Genomic DNA, 22,453 nt, shown 5'->3' with positions numbered 1-22,453 from the left:
CAAAAAAAACATGGACAAAAACAGCGACAAAACACCGAATATAACACGATTTAAAAAGGCCGAATCTAGTCATTTTATTTTATGTTATGAGAAAATATAAAATCGCATTGAGAAAAAAAAGAATTTTAATATACTGTGTATAGGAGAAACTCTCTAAAAAGAGGCGGCAAATCAACATATATGGACGGGAACCCAGGCGTGTTTGTCATATACACAAATTATTGAGCGTAAATACGTACCGCGGGGTCGAGCCTTCATAGCTACACCCGGCCGCGGAATGCGAGTGAAAATACTACTTACCCATCACCCTGGCCCTTGAAGGTTACATTCGTGGTAGGGTGAGGCCGCTGCCGTCTGGCCTGGAGTGTAGGATGGCCCCGCCTGCCTTTTTGCGTCACTTTATCGACGCTTGGGATGTTTTTAGGACCCACTATCGTGCCACTCACACGGATGTAGGTGTATACGCGTTTCCTAACGGGATTGTAGTTTATTTAAAACCGGACAAAAATAAATTTTAAATTGGAGTGGATTCTGTTTTGGGTATATAGTGGGAAAGATGGAACACCTCTTCATTTTGTTCTCACGTCCCATTTGGTAGTAAACAAAGAACATTCAAAGAATTATAAAACCGTATTCTCACGACTCTCGTAAACCATTTCAGTTGTTTCAAACACTATTATGTGCTAAATGTGTTCCGTCTTCCCCCACCCCATTATAAAAGATTTAGCATAATATTTTTCATTATTTTTTTCGGCTTATAGGTCATAACCATTAAACATTAGATCTCCGCGTGTGTTGTTTTAAAACACTCACAAACGTAAACAAAATGTCAAAAACACTCACAAACGTAAACAAAATGTCAAAAACACTCACAAACGTAAACAAAATGTCAAAAACACTCACAAACGTAAACAAAATGTCACATTGAAAATCATCTTCTCGTAGAAAATATAAAGCATGTTAGTTAGTGTGATGACGTAGGGCATACGATGACGTAGGACATGTATGCGTAATAGGTGACCCGTGACGTAACACCTACCGATTATTTGACAATGAATGCTTGATTTGTTACGTACATGACACAAAGTATTGTTGTTTTTATCAATATTAATAAAGGCGGATAGTCAAAACATTTTAAACATTATCAAATTTTTGGAATGTAAATATAAATATGTTATTCAAAAACTTTTTTTTTCATTTCAGTGCTCTTGTACATATGCCGTTTTGGAAATGATTTAATAAAAGTAGGATCTTTCTGTTTTACCTTTATTTAGTGTGTATGATTTGGGGCAGTGATAAAAAAGATTGTCAATCAATCGAGATTAAAAGTATGTTATATGACACAAGATATCAAGATTTGCGAGATATATCGACGTTGGTCTGAACTTAACATGAGATGAAGGAGATATAGACGCTGTACTGGAACGAATTAAGGTTGCTACAAAACTACGACCAGTAAACTTTGTTTTGAGAAAAGTTTTAACATGTATAGTGGGGTAGGGGAAGATGGGACACATTCAGCACATAATATCCAAATATCCTAATCGTGTTTTAAACAATTAACAACGCGGTTTATGGGAGTCGTAAGGATACATGATACGGTTTTATCGTTATTTTTCTTTGTTTGCTACCAAATATGGCGAGAAAATGATCTCCTTAAATACCTTATAAACATTTTATGAGACGAGAGTTGGAACTGCGTTATAGTTTATTAAAAGGTGATGACGCGATTCTGTTCCGTGGGGAAGAAATATAGAAATGTATCGATTACAAGAAAAAGAAATCTGATAACAAGATAACAAGTCATTGAATGTAAAATCAAATAGATGGACGCGTTGGGTAATGTTTACAGTTTGAAACAAACACCTGTAAGATCCGTTACATGATTTATAACACAGACAATCATGTAGCAGTTGTGATTTTATAGTTCAGTACAAATTTTGTTTCGGGGAATGAATGAAATAGTGAATTTCTCTGGACATTCGTTACCACCAACATAAGATACACATGCGAGGCAAGACAGTGTATAAAACATTACGCAACCTGCCGAACGACACGTACTTGTTTATGTGGTACAGTAACAACTCGCTTATGTCCAATACTGTTACGGGGGGCAGGACAGTCGTGTCCTTAAGTATATTTCGTGTTTCTCACGGACGTGTACTGCCCCGATTCTACGCTGGGGACAGCGGCTCGGTGATAACTTGGGCAGATACTATCGTGATAACGTGCGAGGACCAGCAAGTCGGTGTTGGTATCTAATTATAAAAGACAGAAAAAATACTGGATTTAAGGTAGTTTTATAATTAAGTAACGATTTACACTTTTTATTAATTAATAAAAAATTTGTCAATTTTATTTTTATTGAAATTTTGGGATGTATTGGCTTTTATAATCTGTACGGGATGTGGGTGCGTTTTTTTACAAGTCGCAAAAATTTACGGAGTTTCGTTTATCATTAGAGTATGAATAATCTTGTAGAAGTATAAACAACAAAGGGGGCAATTTGTGCTATCTGTTGCACCAAATACACATGTATGCGGTGCCCGGTTGCCCGATCAGGTTAAGTTACTGTTTATGGTAAAAACACACGACAGACTTTTCGCTTTCGCTGATGGCAAACAATTTCTTTGACGAAATCTAAGGTAGTGTTACATTAACGAGAGTCGGTAATAGAAGTGTAATAGGGAACAGAAAACACATTTTAAGCTTTTTTATAGAAATATAGTAGGGTGGTGGAAGATTGGACACCTTAGCACGTCCTTAGCACATAATAATATCCAAATATCCAGATCGTGTTTTAAACAATCAACAACGGTCTGTGGAAGTCGTGGGAATACGGTTTTATAATCCCTAGAGTGTTTTTTTGTTTACTATTTACTAAATGTGTCGAGAAAATGGTATGAGAGGGTGTCCCATCTTACCTTACCCCACCGTATGAAAATTTCAAGGTAAAGTAATAGAAAAGGCAGCAAAGAATTTCAAAATATAAAGAGGCTTTTCTTTTGAGTTTGTTTGGTTAAAAACAATTTTCTTTGAGGAATTTTTCGTTCCGCTTAATCGGTTTGACGTCAGGAGGTTATTAACCGACAGCAGTTAGTATTAAACTGGGAAGAGGGGGTTCTACTGTCTGTCATCGGTACAAGATCCTGTCTTCGCCTTCTACCCTTATCTTTTAAAAAGCGACATTTAAAAGTAGTGTTCGTCGTGAGACGTAGCGACCATTAAAAAGTAGTGTTCGTCGTGAGACGTGTATATATAGTAGGGAGTCCTTAAATTCGTCGAACGCAGTTTCGTTTTCGATCGTATTTTCGTGGTTTTGTCGCGTTTTTCCTTTATCCGAGCACCAGCAAAAAATGGTAGTAGTACGCGGCCAGCCGTCGTAACAAAAACCGGGCCGTTCGGCAGTTGACTGTTCGGTTTTCCAGCTGAACTTGAAAAGCACTTGAAAATTTAGATTTGAAAGTTTGTTTAGATGAGTGCTATATAATATAACGAGTGAGTGTGGCTTTGCTGGGAATTCGAGATAAATGCAGATTGTAATTAGACTTCAAATTAAGTCATATACTACTAGTGTGTTATAGTGCTGAAGTGTTTAAACAATTTGTTTTTACAAAAATGTGTAATATAGCCTAACAGTTACACCTGCAGCTATACGGGTGTACGCGTTAAGTTTTATGGATCAGTCTATGTCCTATAGTATAAATGAAAAAATCTGCCAATACTTCTTGGTATAAAAAGTTAAAAACGCAAGTATTTTCAAAACAGATACAATTTTCTGTCTAAATTTTGTTATTTTCAAACATAGATATCTTCGACGACGGGTGAGACCCCCGCAAATTAAAAACCAAAAGCTGCAAAACTAGACTCTGATTTTAGACGGAAATATATCGACTTTTACGTTTCAAACAATAAGTGGAATATTTGAAAACATGAAGAAAACGACCATTTTCACAGGATTGCTCTTCGCGGTTATTTCAACGACGGTTGCTTTTAGCACTCGAACCAATAAGTCCGCGTCCTCTCCTGTCACTTCTGCTCCTACGCGGTCAAAGAGGTGCCCACGAGCGTGCCAATGTACTCCAAGTACCCTGACTGTGGAATGCGCTTATCAAAATCTCTACCGAGTTCCCTACGGTGAGCCGCATTAATATTTGACATCTATTGATTTTGATACTGACATATTTTATGCGTGTATAAAATTAGGCATATATACACCAATGGGTAATTATATAGAATGTGAACAACATCTTTGGATATGCGTATTGCTAGGGTAAGATGGCCCGTGTTTTCGTTCTCCTTTATCGTTCAATCTTGGAGTAAATAAAGAATATTTACAGAACAAAATAAGTTTTCTCACGACCATAAAAGAACGCTGTTAATAATTTAAAACACGAACATGGGTAACCGGATATTAAATGCTCTACACATATACAAAAAAAGCCATGTTAAATATAACCGCCAACGTTAAACGCGTTAATAGATGACGCAGGCAAAAAATCTCGGGGTGAAATTCTTCTCAAGTTTAAATCGTCCGGATATTTCGACATGACGTAACATGGGTTTAAAATAATTGTTCGGAAGTGGGCTCGGTACATCGGTAGCGATTCGATTGTGAAAAACCAGTGATTTGGATTAGGTGAGCTACGGCGACTTAAGGAGATTATACGTTGAACAAGAACGAATAACCCGTATGAAACCGACCACAACAGATATTTTAAATTTCCGGGTCAATTCGTGTCGATAAAAATGCAATATTCTATTGGGAAAAATATTTTTTTTATTACGTTAAAATGTCGATCAAAGAGCTCATATTCAATTTGAAGTAAAGATGTTTTAGTTGATTGGGTTACTGTGCAAGATTATTAAGTTTCTGCGGTTTGAAGGTTTATCTCGGTCGTGATCTGTATAAATTTTAGGTTCCGGTAGGGATTAAAGTGTTTTCGACAATAAAGTTGGAAATGAAAGCTGTGTTTTGTTAGAAAGAGGTTACGGGCAAACTGTGCTCAACTTTCGGTCGCTTGTGGGTGTGTCTTGTTTACCTCCGTGTTTGTGTGTTCGCCAAAATTGAGCTTGAGGTTTACTGAAAAGTGCTGAAAAAATAGAAGTTTTTTATAACAACGATAAATCAAATTTTGCGCACTTATTGTAAACTCTTTATGGCTGTAAAAATGGCTACATATATAGTAGGGTGGGGGCGGACGGGACCTTTAGTGCATACTATCCAAATATTCTGATTACGTTTTAAACAATTAACAACGGTATATGGGATTTTAACGGTAAATGGGAGTCATGGGGATGCGGTTTTAATAATTTTTTGAAAGTTCTTTGTTTACTGCCAAATGGGACGAGAAAATGGAATGAAACAGTATTCCATCTTTTCCCATTCTACTATAAAAAACGACGACACAAAGATTTAGGTTGCTTGCGTGCGCTGCGAGCCTAGATCTCACGGCCCATCAGTGTACAGTATTTAGCGCGCATGCCTCGCATTTTTACTTCGAAGTTCCGGCATATTTTAACGGGTTCGGCTCTCAAAGAAAATAGGGATAACGGTCTCGGACAATTTGAAATAATGACGTAGTGAAGTACGCGACAACCACGTGATCGATGACCGGAAGTAGAAATGACGTGTCAAGTGGGGTTAGGTTAATTGGCCATGGGCTAGTTCTGGTGGGTACGTATGCAAACGTCTGTGAAGTGGCGACCCCGACGCCAGACAACGCCTTAGACGTGTCATACCAGTGTAAAGACTTTGCGATCACGTTTGTGGGGTAAAAATAACCGACTGTGTGAATTTTCTACTGTATATAAGCAACTAAAGCCGAGTATTGAAAAAATTACATGGTTGCTCTGCTAAGTACACAATGCGACAAATCCGCGTATTATGGAAGGATTATTTAACTTAACGGTTCAGTGCCATGGTTGAAAACAACCGCTATGATGTTTTCAAGCCGAAAGTACTGTTTTTAAATCCCGGTGGTTCGTAGCGCAAACGAGTGTTACAGTTTATTGGAAAGAAAAAGTGGATGAGACAAAATTTATGTAATCAACCGTAGTTTATAAGATGATATTTGCTGTGTATGATATGTAACTTGTACACGGCTGATTCGGGTGTGATTTTGCTGCTTTCTTTACTTTCTTGATAAATACCAATCGCTGCACGCAAAACAGACAAGTCAGAACTGAGTGATGAACTGTCTTGAGGGATGGGTTGAAATCTATTAGAACCGCGCAGGTGATTAGAGCAGCGTTAGCGTCCAAATCTGATGCACAAATCACCTGGTTTGAAGTGAAGTAATCTCTCCTTTGACGTAGATGGGGGCGGAGCTGGCACAAGGTGTAAATTGTATTCTACCGCGTTTACGCTTGACTGTGCACACGATTTACGAGCCTAGACCGCAATTATTGCGGGTGGGTTACGTCTGCTGTTATCCTAACCTGGGAGCTTGCCTGTGCACCTGCCACCCATGCAGTTAAAGCCCTGATTGAGGTTTTCAAGTAAACAACGAAAGTCTGAGAGGCAAAGAAAACTATTATGCAAAGTACACCAGATTCTATACGCCAACCTAAAAGTTTTTGTAATTTGATTTCTAAAACACGAAATAGCTCCGGGGATATAACAAAGCATTACCGGATCTCTTGACATGGGCCGTTTCATTCTGATTGACTGACAGGGCTGCACGACGTCGGGCGTTCAAAAGGCACGTCTGTCTTCTCTTTAACTTGACGCGTGGCGGGCGGTATATGCATAATGCACAAAACTTTACATAAAGGGGCATTGTTGGCCAGCAATCGATTGCTAATCTGACGAGGAATTCGCAAACGATTTATTTTTCGACGGAAGTTTACAAACGTCAGTCACAGCTTAGAGCAGTTCAATCAAGGTTACACTCAATAAATTATTCGCAAAGTTTTTTATTATCAGAATTATACAACAGTATCCAAACGACCCTAAAATAGCGTTGTTAATTTATAAAACATGATTATGAAATATGGAATTGTCTTTTAACGGTAGCCATCTTACCCCGACGATACTCTACCGGCCTAGAGATTTACCAATAGCTTTGTTCTTTATGTATACAGTACCGTGGAGTATAAGATGAAACACAACGGTCTATGGGAGTCGTAGGGATATAGTTTTAAAAATTTGTTCATTGTTTTACCAAATGGGACGAGAAATAGAATGAAAATATGTCTTTCCCCACCCCGCTATATGTATTTTCCAATAGTATTCGGTTTTAACATGCAATATACACTGAACGTTAAAATAAAACGCAGTTTTTCGCACCCAGGAATACCGAAATGGACTCGTACCCTGATCTTAACCGGCAACAGAATCTCGGTTCTCCCAAACAAAACATTTAGACGGTTGGTTCATTTAGAAGACTTAGAAGTTGATGGGAACGAAATAGAAACGGTTTCGGATCGGTAGGTTTCACTTGTTGTTGGAATTGTGTTTCTTTTCCTATACATTATAATAAACGTCTGGAAAAAAAGAGCATCAGATGTTGTGGTAGAGGTGAAATTTGGGGTTAATTTTTAAGAAAGGTTTTATTTTTAGAAATATCAGAATTACCGAGAAAACATAACGTTATATGATTACGATAAAGTTTAGGCTGGATTTTTTAAAAATCACTTTTCAGGGTAATTCGAAAACTGAGGAAACTTCGAAAGCTCAATCTGTCTTCTAACAAACTGGAAAGCATTTCACCAACCTCGTTAAATAAGTTGGGTAAACTTGAAACCCTGCTGGTGAACAACAACAAACTCGGCAAGTTGTCAATTTCAACTTTTAGCGGCCTTCAACGTGTTACTGAGGTAAGTGGCAACCCGTTATACGGACCACCATGCTAGCACAACCTGATTAACTTGAACTGATGGACGTCTATCACTACACAGATTGATCTCAGTAATAATTTACTTCAAACGCTTGAAGTTGAAATGTTCGAAAACTTGCACGAACTAAAGGAAGTCTATTTTCACGGCAACCGATGGCACTGCGACTGTCAGCTGAAAAACGTTGAACTTTCTTTAAGAAACAGAAACATCAGAACCGGGTAAGTGGGCAGGAGCGCGTACGTAACTTTAAAGAAAAAGATCGTCTTAATATTTAAGATCGCGAGCACTCTCATGTGCTCAATAAATATATATATCTTGTTATTCTCGCATGGCGCGGGGCAACGGCAGCCTTTACACCACGGTCCACGGGTGTTCTGTTTCAGAACATATAATTTCGTTGCGAGTTTTATTCACAAACTTACATTTAAAACATTCGCTTGCTTATGTGTGATTTGTGCAGGTACATGGTTTGCGACTCGCCTAGTGCATTCACCAAACACCATCTTCGAGACGTAGCGAGCAGTTCTGTATGCGGGCCAGACTCCCAGCGATTGATTTCTATTCTCCTTGGAGTTTTCTCTGGTTTAGTGACCGTTCTGTTTGCCATATTCATGTGTAGACGGAGAACGGCAAAAGGAATCGAGGCTTCTGAAACCACAGCGTCTGACAAAGCGGCAGTAGCTGAGAGCGAAGTACATGCTGATGATACGTTTTCAAGATGCAGCATTATTTCGGAAGAATCCAACCGAAGCGACTTGTTCGTTGCAGCTGATCTTCTCGGCTCTCCAATTGAAATTAGAGTAGATGTCCTCAAGCCATCGCCTGCATTTAAAGGCAGCGACGATTCAAGCAGCGAAAGCGATTCAGAATCAGTTTCCAGTCAGCCGCCGCCGTACGAACACGACTTGAAAACGAGCACTGATGATGTACTGAAAGAAAAATGATTCCACAAACGTCTAAACATACATGACGAGAAGTACTTCTAGTAGGGCAGAAGAGTACACCTTGGTACATTTTCGTTTTTAAAACAGTAGTTTTCAAAGAAAAGTTGTACTTTTACAACCCGACAAAAAAGCCTTTTGTTCCTTAACTGAAAGTTCGTTTTCTTGCCACGCATTCCACCGACTTTTCTCGAACAAAGCGTTTCGAGTTTATTTATTTTTCGACTTTTCTTTGTACAAAGATTTCCGTAGTTTTTCTTACGTAGTGATTTTAATGTGTTTTTTTTTACCTTGACCAAATGACCACGGCAAACACGCATGCGTGTTCGAAGTAGACATCTTACAACAGTAGCCTAATTTTGACGCTAAGTTTTTCTATATATTTTACATCTCAATTCTGAAGTGGACCTTTCACTTTATGCATTTTAACCGAATATTCTGCCTGCCTTTGCTATCAAACCTTGTACTTTGATCCGATGAAAAATTTCTTCACATTCTTCAATCTGTATAGTGTTTGACATAGAGTAGAATATATTCTAACGATTTATATATAAATGTATATCGCGTTCGATAGCAACCTTTTAAACGGGTAAAGAAATGTCTTGAGAATAAAGTAAAAAAACTCGTATGTGCCTTTGTAGCAGAAAAATACAGAGAATACAGTTTTGAAACAAAAATAAAAACGATATATGAAATTTTGTAACATCTTGGAATAAAAGTCACTAGTAAGGACCTTTTTTAAAAAACAAAAATTATTACAGCAGCTTCGACTCACTACTGCCACCTTAAGGAATCAAACACTTGAATGACAAAGTGGGCACGAGAGCCTGGAATTCATTTCTTGAGACATTGCACTTCGTTTGCATGTCGTGCATGTCCAGAACTCGTAATCTAATATTGGTCGACCAGTGACAAGGCACACTACGATGTTGCTGAAACATAAGAATGTTAAAAAGAAACTGAATGAAACAAATTATTAAGTAAATATAATGAATGAATTGTTTAAAGCTGAATGAATAAATGTAACTTTCTTTATTCTCGCATGACAGTCGTTATCACATGTGTGTTCTGTTTCATACACTTCGTGCCAGCTTACGAGTTAATCATGTATGTTACTTTGTGGGTGATTATTTTTGTGACGATTTTTTATGTGTGGTTATTAAGCTGGACAACCCAGTTGAGGTGTATAAGTTACAAAAGTAAAAACAACTCACTCATCCTTCATATCCAGCTCTGGTTTATGTCTTTGGTCTCGTGGTTCATGTCTTTGAGAAAAATTAAACTTTACCATTACATTAATGTTATATGCAAACATAAGTTTAGAAAGTATACGAAAAGTTTATAGAGAATATTAAAAAAAACAATGAATAAATCACCATTTAACCTGATAGACATGACTTGAATACTACATTAAAACATAGGTAAATAAACAAATTGCTATATTTTTTTTTATAAAATACATTTATCTGACAGCACCAGGTTACATAACAGAAGTATTATTGTTATTAAGTTGCTAAGCATCAATTAGGAAAGATGAGAAATAAAAAAATGAAAAATCAATTTTCAAGATTTTCACCTCAAGTTCTCGATATACAACTTCTAAACTTGAATAAATTGCTACGCATAAATTTTGGAATGAAAGATTAAACATTGAAATCGGATTCCAAGATTTTCATTTTAGCATAAATTTTGGAATGAAGGATTAAACATTGAAATCGGATTCCAAGATTTTCATTTTAAATTCACAATATACACTTACTTTGAGAAAATATCCATAGCCAGCGATTGATAAGCTTTCCTGTCACTTTCATTAATATCTGTGCTTGTTTCAAGTTTAATGAATGCCTTGGAGCAAATGGCGTACGATCTGTTTGTAGCTGATGTGACAGCAATAAGCGAATACACACGATTCACGTCAATGAAGTCATCATAGTCAGATAAGTGACTTGCTGTGGTGGGGAAATGAATGTTATGAAAAATATGGGTTTAGTTTGAATAAATGTAACTTATTTATCCTTGTGAGACAGGCAACAACAGTTGTTCAAACACCTCATGTTCACTTACGAGTTACCACATGTGTAACTTTGTGGATGATTTTTTTAGTATATGTGGCTAACAATTTAAACAACCCATCAGCTAGATCTTGAGCAATTGCTGTTTTACCCAAGGACATATCCCAACTCTTATGGTAACAGCACCAAGCCTTGAACCCCCAACCTCTTAGCTACAATCAGGCAAACCACTATGCCAAGACACCAGTTGCAAAAAAGACTTTAATTCCCAAATATGAAATGTTTGAGCCTCAAACTTCTAACCTCTGGGCTAGGGCTAGAACAATGCATGCTAACAGAACCCACTATGCCACAGCGCTAAACTTTTTTTAAATTTTATTCCCAAACTTCACCTGTACACATAGCAGCATCAACATAACCTTCATATAGCTGACGTTGGGCAAGAATATAGAAATGATACGCTTCAGCGCCTCTCCATGCTTGGCCGATCACTCTCGCATCACCTGCTTCATCCTCAAAGTCGTTCAACAACAACGAACCCTGCGTGTTAGGAATGTACCAGGTTCAAAACCCTGCTTGGGTAGTTTTAATACAAACATAACAACTCACTGAGGATGGTTTTAGTTTTAAATTAAAACATGAAACTGGATGCAACTATGACATATATATATATATATATATATGACTATATGAGCTATTGCTTTTGTATTTAAAACATTTTTTTGCATCATAAGTCTAAGAGTCATGTATGTAAGACATACCGAAGGCTTCGTAGATTTTTCTCTTGATTTCTGGTGATGTTTTTCAACCAACAAGGCAGCAAGGACATAAATCTTCTTTAACTGCATAGGAGATGCTCCGTTTCTATGAGATAATGGTTTTTTATTTTGATAATACCAACCAACTTAAGACGAGGCTGTAGGACCTCACTCTCACAATATAAAATATACATAAAGAATACAATATACATAAACTACCAAAACATATATTATTCTCTTTTTTATATTAAATAATTATAACTTACGCTTCTTCTTCCTTAGCAATCTTGAACAACAACTTAGCAGCCGAAACAAAACGATTCGCTTTCCTGTATAATTCAATAGCTTGAAGAATGTTATCTTTTTCCAAGAGATGTGCAGCATATTTAGCAAGGAGAGGATCTATATCCTGTAACATACATGACATAATATTATTATAAACTGGTGCATGACGCATGTAAATTCTGGATATACAAGTCAAAGAACCTCAAAACTGTTTCTTAATCTATTTAATAGTAAATAAGAAAAAACAACAATGAAATATTGTACAAATTAGTGAATTAATTCCTAATATGATACTAATAATTAAAAAAGGTCTAAAACTTTACAGACATTTTGAAAAAAAAATGTACATTTTGCTTTGTATATTTAAAATAAGTTATGAAACAATATGAAAATTAAAATTGTGCTTTGTTAGTAGAGAACCAATACTTACTTTAACATTATGCTGCTGTGCAAGTTCCACAGCTTGGCTCCACTGGTTGAGATAAACACAAGTATCTATCGCATCTTTGATCCGGTTGCATTTACAGAAAGCAGAGACAGCTTGTTCACACATGCCGACCATTCGGAACATTTTGGCCAATTCCTGACGATTAGAAAACAAATATTTTAAAATTAATAAACTGTCACAAGCAAAAAAAAATTAAACAAATTTTAGTGTGCAACACATATTAAAATGTACTCTGAAACTGGTGATTCCTGTTTCTGTATGGGTAAGGTCTTGACAATGAGGCATATATTACCCCAACACCCAGAATTTCCTAATATTTAGAACTAAAATCCATGGCCAATCTTAAGAGCAGATTTTATGTTTACTAGCCAACTGTATAAAACTATTTTAATCAGTTAAAAACCCAACTATTTTAATCAGTTAAAAACCCATCAATCAAAAAATAATGAGTTCATCCAAATAATAATTCAAAGATTTATTTTACAAGTGACCACATATATGTAAATATTCACCGGTAAAACTTTATGATTATCCGGTAGAGTGTCGCATAGTTCGGACATTGAATCATAATCCTCCAACATAAAATAACATTCAGCGATTCTCTCCTGGTTTCCACCCTGCTTGTAATATGAAGCAGCATTTTTCCTGAAAAAGTAAAACATAGAATACCTAACTTATAAAACAATCAAACATATATACAAGTGTATTTAAACAATTTAAAAATTAAAAAGTATAAAACCAAAATAGTCAAAAAAATAAGAATTTCACAAATTTTTAATTTGTCTCAATTTTATAAACTTTTTCAAAAAACAGTTTAATACATAAAACCACTAGTCGCATCTCACCATTTTTGTCGATCAGCATAATAATCGCCAATAGCATTCCATGCTTGAAGTAACTTCTTATCATCAGCACCACCACTTCCACTTTGTAGAAGTTGTACGACACGAAACCAATCTTCAAGTTTCATTCGTAACTCAATGGCAAGGTCCCTGGAACAAAAATAAATAAGATTTGAACACAAACAATAATAGCATAAGTATGGGCTTATGTGTTTTTGGGAAAAACGCATAACTGCAATTGTCCCAACCAGTGGTCAGTAATGGGTTGTATGAATTATTAAAAAAAACAGTACCATTAAAGTAACATTCATGGTAACTTGTAAGCAGGCAGAAGGTGTATGGGATAGGAAACCTTTGGTATAACGACCACATGAATCTGTAAAATGCTCAACTTATAAAGTTACCTTCTATCCATATCAATGTAAATTTTCTCTGCGTCTTCAAATCGTCGAAAATATGCCGCGATCTCAGCTAGTTTGAGTGGTTCACTGTGTAGTTGTGCTACCCGCTTACTCAACCTGATTCCTTGGTAATCTTTACATCGAACAAACGCATGTTCTGCTACTTCTAAGTTAAGTTGATCTAATGCAGCTTCAGCAAGCAGTCTCCTGTGTGGGATCAAAATACATAGTTTTACAAATTTTCCAATTATCTTTTCAATCAAAAATGTACATTAAGAAGATTGGTTGAATCACAGGGGAAAAATGCTACTTTGTGAATTAAAGGGACCCATAGTCACATACCGTGTTAAAGTTAAACGATAACACATAATAAACAATTTTTTTGGTCTTTTTATTTCACTTTTTTGGAATAATGTAAAATAACTTAAAAAAGTCTAAAATGTATTGTGTAAGAAACATAGATTTATTAATGCAATTTAACCGTCAGGACTCATACTGAATAACATTAAATTTTACAAACAATTTTGCGATTATGATTGATACCACTACCCACCATAGTCTAGGATGAGGATTATCATCAACAAACTGAGCGGCGTCTTTCATCCCTACTGTTTGTATCAATGTCCTCGTGTCACGAAGTGATTTGACCTCCAATTCAATCAAATCATCCGTGCTAGGATTGTCCGGGTCCTGGCACAGACAAAAAAAGCAAAAATAAAATATGCCTGTTATTTGTCGATTGTCACAAACTATGTAATAATACACCAAAACTAGAAACTTCACTTGTTAATATTCTACTTTACCTAAATATACTTACTTTTAAGGAAATCTTAATATTGAAATACATTTTGTTGCTACTAGGCATATAATACTTGTTTTGTAAAGTAGCTTTTTCGGCATATATTTGAGCTTAATATTGGTCCATTAACTTTGAAGATGAGGTTAGCATAAAATAAAACAAACTTTACCTTGTGTATTTCATCCAACAAAACAGATCTTATTTCCAAATCACTGAAGTCACATATGTATCCTGAGCATTGAAGTGGTTCCTAAGGAAAAAAATGTTAAAAAACAAAACAAAATTATTAAAAAAATAAAAATTAAAAAGGATAAAAAAAAGGAATAAAAATTAAAAACAAAAATATTAAAAAAAACAAACTTTTTTTTGTTGCTATTAAACAAAGTTAAAAGTAATCCCACCAAACATAAAGAAAAATTGTTGATTGTAGAAGACACTTACCTCCGGATCAAGTCCACGGAAGATATACATCCTCGTCTTCTCCATAATAGCGATGAGTTCAGGATTATCATCGGCCCACTTCATGTCCCACGCATCTTTACGTTCCAACCTTAGATGCTCGCCTATCATCTGGATCAATGGGATAATATAATGTAAAGAAATGTAGGACGTATTCAACTGCATGTATTTTTATATTTAAATGATGATTTAAAAAAACTATTTAAAAAAACAAAATTTTATAAAGAGTTTTTTAGAGGTAAAAAAATGTTTACTAAAAAAATTTAAATAACAATTTAAAAAAAAAATTGCAAACAAAATCTTTAAAAAATTTGTGATGAAAAGCCTTTTCGTCCATAAAGCCCATTTATGCAGTTGTGTAAAAAATAAATAAATTATTAAGCAGCATTGTGGACGTGACAGTATATAATTTCACCTCTTGTCCGTGTTCATCAGTTATAACAACATCGAGATCAAATATTGAAAACACACCTCCAGTATCTATAATTGATAACCTCCTAAAATATAAAAAAATTTTCAATTTAATCATATTTTTACAAAAGTTATTACTATATTGACAACATGATCAAATATTGAAAACACACCTCCAGTATCTATAATTGATAACCTCCTAAAATATAAAAAAATTTTCAATTTAATCATATTTTTACAAAAGTTATTACTATATTGACAACATAGCACAAACAGTACAGCATTAAACAAATTTCACAAATTACCCCTCCAAAAAAGTACTAGTTTAACTGTATAGCAAAAAATGTATAATTGCAAGGTTTAAAAACTTACGCAGATGTGCAGTTCAATGCTAGTTGTTTAGGTTCACATGACACAGCATATCTGTGCGTTAACTCTAAGTTAGGAAGCGTGTATCGTTGTAAGGTACCACTCTCTCTGGCCTATGAGTTAAAAATATTTAATGTATTATTTTATGAGTGTAATAGGCTTATAGTTCCATACCAGTATATGGAGCAGAGCTTCTCAAAATATGTGGTTTGGTACAATGATATACAAATTTATGAAAATCAATACAGATTGACAGCATAGTGAAGAAGTGATGCTTAAAAGGTTCAAGAACCATTAATATTATTCAAATAACAAACATACCACAACTAGAAGTCTGTCAGATGAAGTGATGGCACAAATTGGATCCTTTGTTGGCTGTAATGAATAAAGGAGTGTAACAACTTTTTATTCTATTTTCTTTTCCTATTTGCTAGTAAACAAAAAAAAATTTAAAAAACTATAAAACCTTATCCTCAAAACTTCCATAGACCGTTAATTGTTTAAAACACGATCAAAACATTTAGATATTATGTGCTGGTGTCCATCTTATCTTACCCCACATTACTGCATTATTATTACATGTTAACTTACAGCTTGAGCAGCTTTAAAGTTGAGATAATCAGCTTTAGATTGAGGTTTGTCATCATCAATGTGGAAGAGCCTAAAAATGGAAGAGTTGGTAAAACTTTCCATGTCATCACAGAAAATTTGCACTCACCTCTCCCTGTTGTCCTTGCGTGTTGTTGAGGTCACAATATGTGAGAGACCAAGTGCACGTGATGTGGTGTACTGCCATGAGTATACTGCTTCACGGGAGGCTGCTATCACGTGAGTTGCGGTCATAGTGAGAAAAAGTGGCTCTGAAAAGCACAGAAGAAATAATTAAAATAATTTAAAATAAAACACACACAAAATTTAATATTTATTGCCTGAAGAATCAAAAAAGACCATAACTATCACAAAGCATCACTAGAGTAAAACAGTTCCTGTTTTAAATAGCTGTACGTGAGCTTTGTAGCTACAAACTAGTTAGGGCTTCCCAAGATGGTACCATTTTGGGTGAATTTAGTGTCCTATTTAATTATTACACTATCCTTAGTGTCCGGCTCCGTGGCATAGTGGTTAGCGTGCCTGCCTGTAACCCAGAGGTAATGGATTCTAGGCTCGACGCTGCTACCATTGTGGGCGTATGTGTCCTTGGGCAAGACACTTAACGGCAATTGCTCCAACCCAGTGGTCACTAATGGGTTGTCTAAATTATCAACCATACATAAAAAAAATAATCACCCACAGAGTAACATACACGGTAACTCATAAGCTGGCACGAGGTGTTAAACCCATGTGATGAGTTTTCCGGCCACGCGAGGATAAAGTAAGTTACATTCATTCATTTCATTCATATCCAACACCAGTACACTCTTAACAAATTAAAAATATAGTTTTTACAGTTTAACATAAAAAGGCACGATAAAGTATAAAAGTAATCATATGTTCTTTGCAATAGGATATTCAAATGTAAAAGAGCTTGGTCCCAACTGGATTATAATGTACTTACCCATATCCACAAACTTGGATAGCATGGGAGTGCCAATGGTGTTGCAAAGTACAAGAGCATATTGTTCATCATCATCTTCTGCCCTTGTGACTAAGCAACAGTGGTTGCCTGATGCTTCCATCAGCAACAAATGCTTCACATACCTTAATAAAATGTATGTTTAATTTTTAATATGGTCAGTTATCTTGTATTAGTACTAGTAGCACCAGGCAGTAACATTACATAAAATAATTTTTTATCTTTTTAAAAACGATAGCGAAGATCATGTAACTTAAAGAACAAAGAGAAGGGAATCAACACCAAAACAACAGTTATTAAAACATGCTATAGATTAAAAGTATGGAAAGGGTGTCAGTTAAAAAGTGTGGCTGTTGCATAAATTGATTATTTGAAATAAAGACAGGGATTTAATGCGTATACACAACGTGTTCAGTTTTTATTTATAACCTAAAATAAAAAGCATATATATATGTATATATATATATATACATACATATATGGAAAAAACAAACAAAAGTGAAATAAACAAACACTACACCATAAACATAATATATCCTTACTTGACATATTTTTCTTTAGTCTTCCAGTCCCAGAATATTACACAATGTTCTGCACGTTCAGGTTTGATGAAAGCGTAGATGACTGTGTGTTCACAGTAACCCCACTGTATAATGTAGGTATTTTAAAATTACAGCCAAAAGCACCACATATCTATCCATACAGTGAGCAGCTACATGTATAATTTATAATATGTTAGGGAAAACATTATGTGTACAGTGTATAAGATATATTTAAATATGTCTCTTAAAAAAATGCCCGAAGAAGTGCATATATCATTTAAAAAAAAATCTTTTCACAAAATTTATAAAAAAATCCTATTATTGGTAAAATACAGACATAAACTTCGAATACACTTTACAAACATAGAAAACAAAATAAATAAAAATTGCAATCTACAATAACAGCCATTATAATTAACATTACCTTATAATCTGGCCTTATATTAGCAAAGTAGATAAAAGAATCAACAGCAAGTGCAACTCTCAAACTTCCTTTCTCCCAATCTAATGATTGGATTTGTTTCCCAGGAACTTTTAAGGTGTATAGGGGCTGGTGGGATATAATGGTAAGTTACAATATGCTGTAATTAGTTATGAAATCAAACAATGCATTATTGTCTATCATACAAAATTCTTTAAATTAGAATACCTTAACAAAAAGTTGGATGGGCACTACTACAGTCTTTATAACATTGTTTCATCACCTTGTGCCAGATTAGGAATAGCAACATTTGTAGCTTTGTGGGTGACTTTTGTTATTATGTGACTGTCAATTTGGACAACACGCGATCGCTGAGTTAGGACAATTCCTCCTAAGCGTTTTGCCCAAGGATACATACACCCACAATGGTGGCAGCAATAAGCCTCAAACCAATACCTTCTTTTACTATAAACTAAGACATAACATATTCCAAGGTTACCTCTCCAAAAGATGAGAAGAACTGAACCACATTGATGTCTTTATCTTGTTGAATGGATCGTTGTGAGCCAGCGATGGCGAGGATGGACCCGGTGTCGTTCCATTTCGCGTCAATCGCATCCATTTTTGTGTCAATCAAAATTGGTTCTAAAGTTTACAACTTCTTTTGTATAGTTTTATGTATGTTTTTATATATTAGGTTAGAGTTAGATGGACACTGTTAGCACATAATACCTTCAAATTTTAAATATCATGTATTGAACAATTTACCCAGGAGTTTTCTGCATTGTATTAATCGGTAAACATTACAAAAAAAAAGCAAAAACTTATTTCTTACGATTATGCATCCAGATCTAACTAAATTGCCTCTTCTGAATTTAAAAAATGGCCTCTAAAAATTACATAGAGTACAACTGAAAAACATATATTCAACTTACTATCATCAACTTCATCTCTCATGATTTGGCATCTTCCATTATCAAAGCAAATCACCAAGCATGGGCAATCAGGTTCAACAAACCCTAACCTACCATTATACCAATCCACTGCTGCTAAGCTAACAGCACCAGTCACATTCACCAGGCAATATAACTCAACTTTGCCCTGCAAGTTTATGAAAAATGACATTAATATTGCTGAAAAAAAGTTTTAAAGAAAAATTTAGTAATTTAAAACAGTAAAATAACACAGAAACACCTTTATTTTTTTATATTATAATATAACTTAAATTATTTCAAGTGAGAAACTGTACCATGACCCCTCCTACTTAATTTTAGTATTTAAGTGTATTTTGTTTCCTTTGAAATAAAACACTATACTGGTATCTAAAATGCAGGTAATAAATTTACCAGCAATCAACAGCTTTAAGTATCACGCAACTATATAATACTGATTAACGATAAGTTGGAAGCAAAACTTACAATGGATTGTCCATTATTATCATATATATGAACCTCCCCACTAGTTGTACCGAATAATATAATCTTCCCATCTGGTGACCACTGTCATGAAATAATGTTTAATCAACGGTTTTGTTAAGTTTGTTTATGTAAATTAAGAAAAAAATATATTTGTAATATTAAAATTGTATGCTTATGGTACAACATAAATTTTACAGATCACTACTAACAAATAAAAGCTGCCTTACATTTTGCAAAGACAAATCCGGAAAAAACTAACCAGAATTTTGACATCATTTTAGCACTCTGATCTTTTTTAGGGCAACACCAAACTTTAAAAAAGGTGAAGTTCAGTCACACAGTTAGGCTTGGGCCATTCATAATATCACTCTACACAGACTGTCTACACACTACACGCATCACACATAGGACTCACGGCAACATTAGTAAGCTGCATGTTCTTCAAATCCTTCCCCCATATCCTGTTCCCATCCACTGATCCCAGGATCACAGCACCATCTTCATAAGCGATGCAGATCTTCTGTCCATCAGCATTCCAACACATGGAGCGGACGATGGATTTGTTGCGACTGTTGATCATTTCCTCAAACCATTGACCTGAAAAAAAGGGAAAAAATTAGAACAAGTAATGTGCGGCAGTGAGTGGTTATCGAAAATGCATGAAAAAATACAGAACAAGTAAAGTGGTAACTCATATGCCACCATGGGGTGAGGAAAAAAACAACATACGTGTTATAATGACTGTCGTTGGCCTCACACTCTAGAAATAAACAAGTCACACTTATTTATTGAAAGGCTGCTGTACTAATAGTACAGTAAACTGTGGTAGAGTAAACTGTGGTGGAGCTGACTGTGCAAGTTATATAAGTAAAAAATTAAATTTGGAATTGCAAATGTCCCTTGGTGAAACATGGAGAACAACCAAAACTTTAATGAGATGGTATTAGCTTACCATTAAACATCATCCACACAATAATGAGACCCTTCTCATCACTTGAGGTTAGCTTCTGATAATGATTGTTCCAAGTCACAACTTTCACTATACCTTTATTTGAACAATACACAAAAAATTACCAAGAAATACATCTTATACAAAAAAAACATATATATAACTACAAAACAATATAAAACAGAAATTGGAATTAAACATGAAATTGATGGTAAAATACACCAACTTGGAAAAAATATTAAGTTGGTGGGTTTATATTAAATAAAATGATAGAACGTCACAAATAAAGTTATATTTTCATCAATAATTAATTTAAGCAAACGATTTAAATAATCGCACAAACCATTGTGTCCTTCCATGGTTTGGTTCATACTAAGATTACTGGGAGCAGCCAATCCTCGAATCTTGGCATCTTTTGATGGTTGGGTCTCAAGTTTTAAAACCTTTGATTGTTATGGTAGGTAAGTAAAATTGGTTTAATGATTGACTGTCTTCAATAATAGATTTCAGATTGTTAACAATGCATTAAATGCAGTGACTGCTGGGTGCTTTGGGGCACTAGTGGAGAATCCTTCAGTTTTTCACAGGTTAGACTGGTGGAAAGTGTTAGAGGTTGGGTCATAGAGGGTTAGTATTTAGGGGTAAGTAGTTAGGGGTAAAGGGATTGGCAGTTAATGTATCGAGAGGATTTTTCACTAGCACTGCTTGTTATCTTAAAATTGGTTTGGATTAACGTAAACGAAGTTTGTGTGCAGTAATAATGGCGCCTTTGTTTGGTCGAACGTAATTCCTTAGGCATTATTAGTCCAGAAAAAATCAAAGGGTTGCCAGGCCCCTGCAACGTAAGGACCGTAACTTTACACCAGTGTTTGGATATAAAGAATAACATGCACAGAGTTACCTTTAATAAGCCATCATCACCTCCACATGCTATATATCCATGCTCTTTGTTCCATGATATGCAGTGCAATGCAACACCATTTGGAATTGCAATCTGAAAATAAACTTAGAGTTATTTGGGTGGCTATAATTAAATATATAACTATAGCACCCTTATCTAGTTCTCCGTCATATTAAGTTAACCTCAATCAGCCAACCATGAAAATCAAAGTAAAAAAAATAAATTATCAAATTGTAACAATACAAAAAACGTCTTACCTTTTTGCTTAAATATACAAACATTTTAATTTAGTTACAGAGACGTCAAAGGAAACAAATATCATCCATAAACCACCCAAACTATTTTTATAATACTATCCGTATTACAGCACACAGAACCGCTTAGATATGTCGTTAAATTATTATCTTTGCGATAAGTTCAGATGTTATGCTAAACTGCGAAGTAACCAACTTTAGAACTTGGTCTGTTTTTATCTTATTTCAAGCGGTTCTGAGAATTTTAAATTTTTATAGAAATGTTATACCATAGACAACTTATAATAGACCGCAAGCGGAGAATTTGTTTCAGACAAGTCACGCATCATTGCACACAGGTTACTTGAAAAGTAAATAAACAAGCGTCTGTGGTTACTATACGTATACTCCACGATCACGATGAGTAACTGTTGCATCCCTAACTGTTTCTATAGCCACAGCAAAAAAAACGCAAAGCGGTCACTGTTTACTATTCGTAGACCAGATTTAGCACGGAGTTCCGACGAGAAAGATCACCGTGAGAAGTTGACAAACTTTATTTTAGGGTTACGCGATTTCCGAAGGGGTGACAGAATCAAGGAATTACTTAAAAAAGAAAAGTATAACGCGTACAATATAAATTATTAGGGTCCTGTTTAAACAGTATTTTATTTAGAGCATGTATTTGTGAAGCGCACTTTAAACCAGAGGACATAGTTTCCTATCATTCAAGGAAGGAGTTAAAATGTGGTGCATTTCCATCTGAGAAATTGCCTAAAAAATGTGGTGTACTTGTGAAGGTAAACTTCTGTTCTTGAACCTATATTGCATTTCATTTATATACTAAAT

At 35.1% G+C, this 22,453-nt stretch overlaps 2 protein-coding genes and 1 long non-coding RNA gene across 3 annotated transcripts; 1 reads left to right on the top strand and 2 right to left on the bottom strand.

The window, feature by feature from the left end:
- The first annotated feature begins 2,153 nt into the window (after positions 1 to 2,153).
- LOC149738909 (uncharacterized) lies at positions 2,154 to 9,411 on the top strand. The gene is made up of 6 exons (XM_089874903.1): positions 2,154 to 2,294; positions 3,809 to 4,137; positions 7,296 to 7,431; positions 7,647 to 7,821; positions 7,903 to 8,060; positions 8,303 to 9,411. The coding sequence occupies exons 2-6, from the start codon at positions 3,933 to 3,935 to the stop codon at positions 8,784 to 8,786; spliced, it is 1,158 nt and encodes a 385-aa protein (XP_089731029.1). The 5' UTR covers positions 2,154 to 2,294; positions 3,809 to 3,932; the 3' UTR covers positions 8,787 to 9,411.
- On the bottom strand, positions 2,666 to 6,661 carry LOC149738910 (uncharacterized). The gene is made up of 2 exons (XR_016384627.1): positions 6,283 to 6,661; positions 2,666 to 5,093 (listed from the first exon to the last, which is right to left on the bottom strand). It is a non-coding gene; the product is annotated as an uncharacterized LOC149738910 (long non-coding RNA).
- LOC149738908 (WD repeat-containing protein 35-like) lies at positions 9,292 to 21,832 on the bottom strand. Its single transcript, XM_089874899.1, has 29 exons — positions 21,629 to 21,832; positions 21,372 to 21,464; positions 20,814 to 20,913; positions 20,474 to 20,566; positions 19,937 to 20,118; positions 19,522 to 19,602; positions 19,039 to 19,204; positions 18,603 to 18,748; positions 18,107 to 18,232; positions 17,683 to 17,786; positions 17,123 to 17,265; positions 16,286 to 16,427; positions 16,159 to 16,228; positions 15,889 to 15,942; positions 15,571 to 15,680; positions 15,203 to 15,284; positions 14,770 to 14,898; positions 14,498 to 14,578; positions 14,083 to 14,219; positions 13,533 to 13,736; positions 13,132 to 13,278; positions 12,799 to 12,931; positions 12,269 to 12,421; positions 11,820 to 11,962; positions 11,557 to 11,659; positions 11,188 to 11,335; positions 10,543 to 10,732; positions 9,998 to 10,048; positions 9,292 to 9,715 (listed from the first exon to the last, which is right to left on the bottom strand). Exons 1-29 carry the CDS (start codon positions 21,650 to 21,652, stop codon positions 9,577 to 9,579), a joined length of 3,474 nt encoding a protein of 1,157 aa, XP_089731025.1. The 5' UTR covers positions 21,653 to 21,832; the 3' UTR covers positions 9,292 to 9,576.
- Between the last annotated feature and the right edge of the window lie 621 nt (positions 21,833 to 22,453).

Source organism: Ciona robusta, chromosome 3 (assembly GCF_009617815.1).
Source record: "Ciona robusta chromosome 3, ASM961781v2".
In the NCBI taxonomy this organism is placed as follows: Eukaryota; Metazoa; Chordata; class Ascidiacea; order Phlebobranchia; family Cionidae; genus Ciona; species Ciona robusta.
This window is presented reverse-complemented; position numbering and strand designations above follow the sequence as displayed.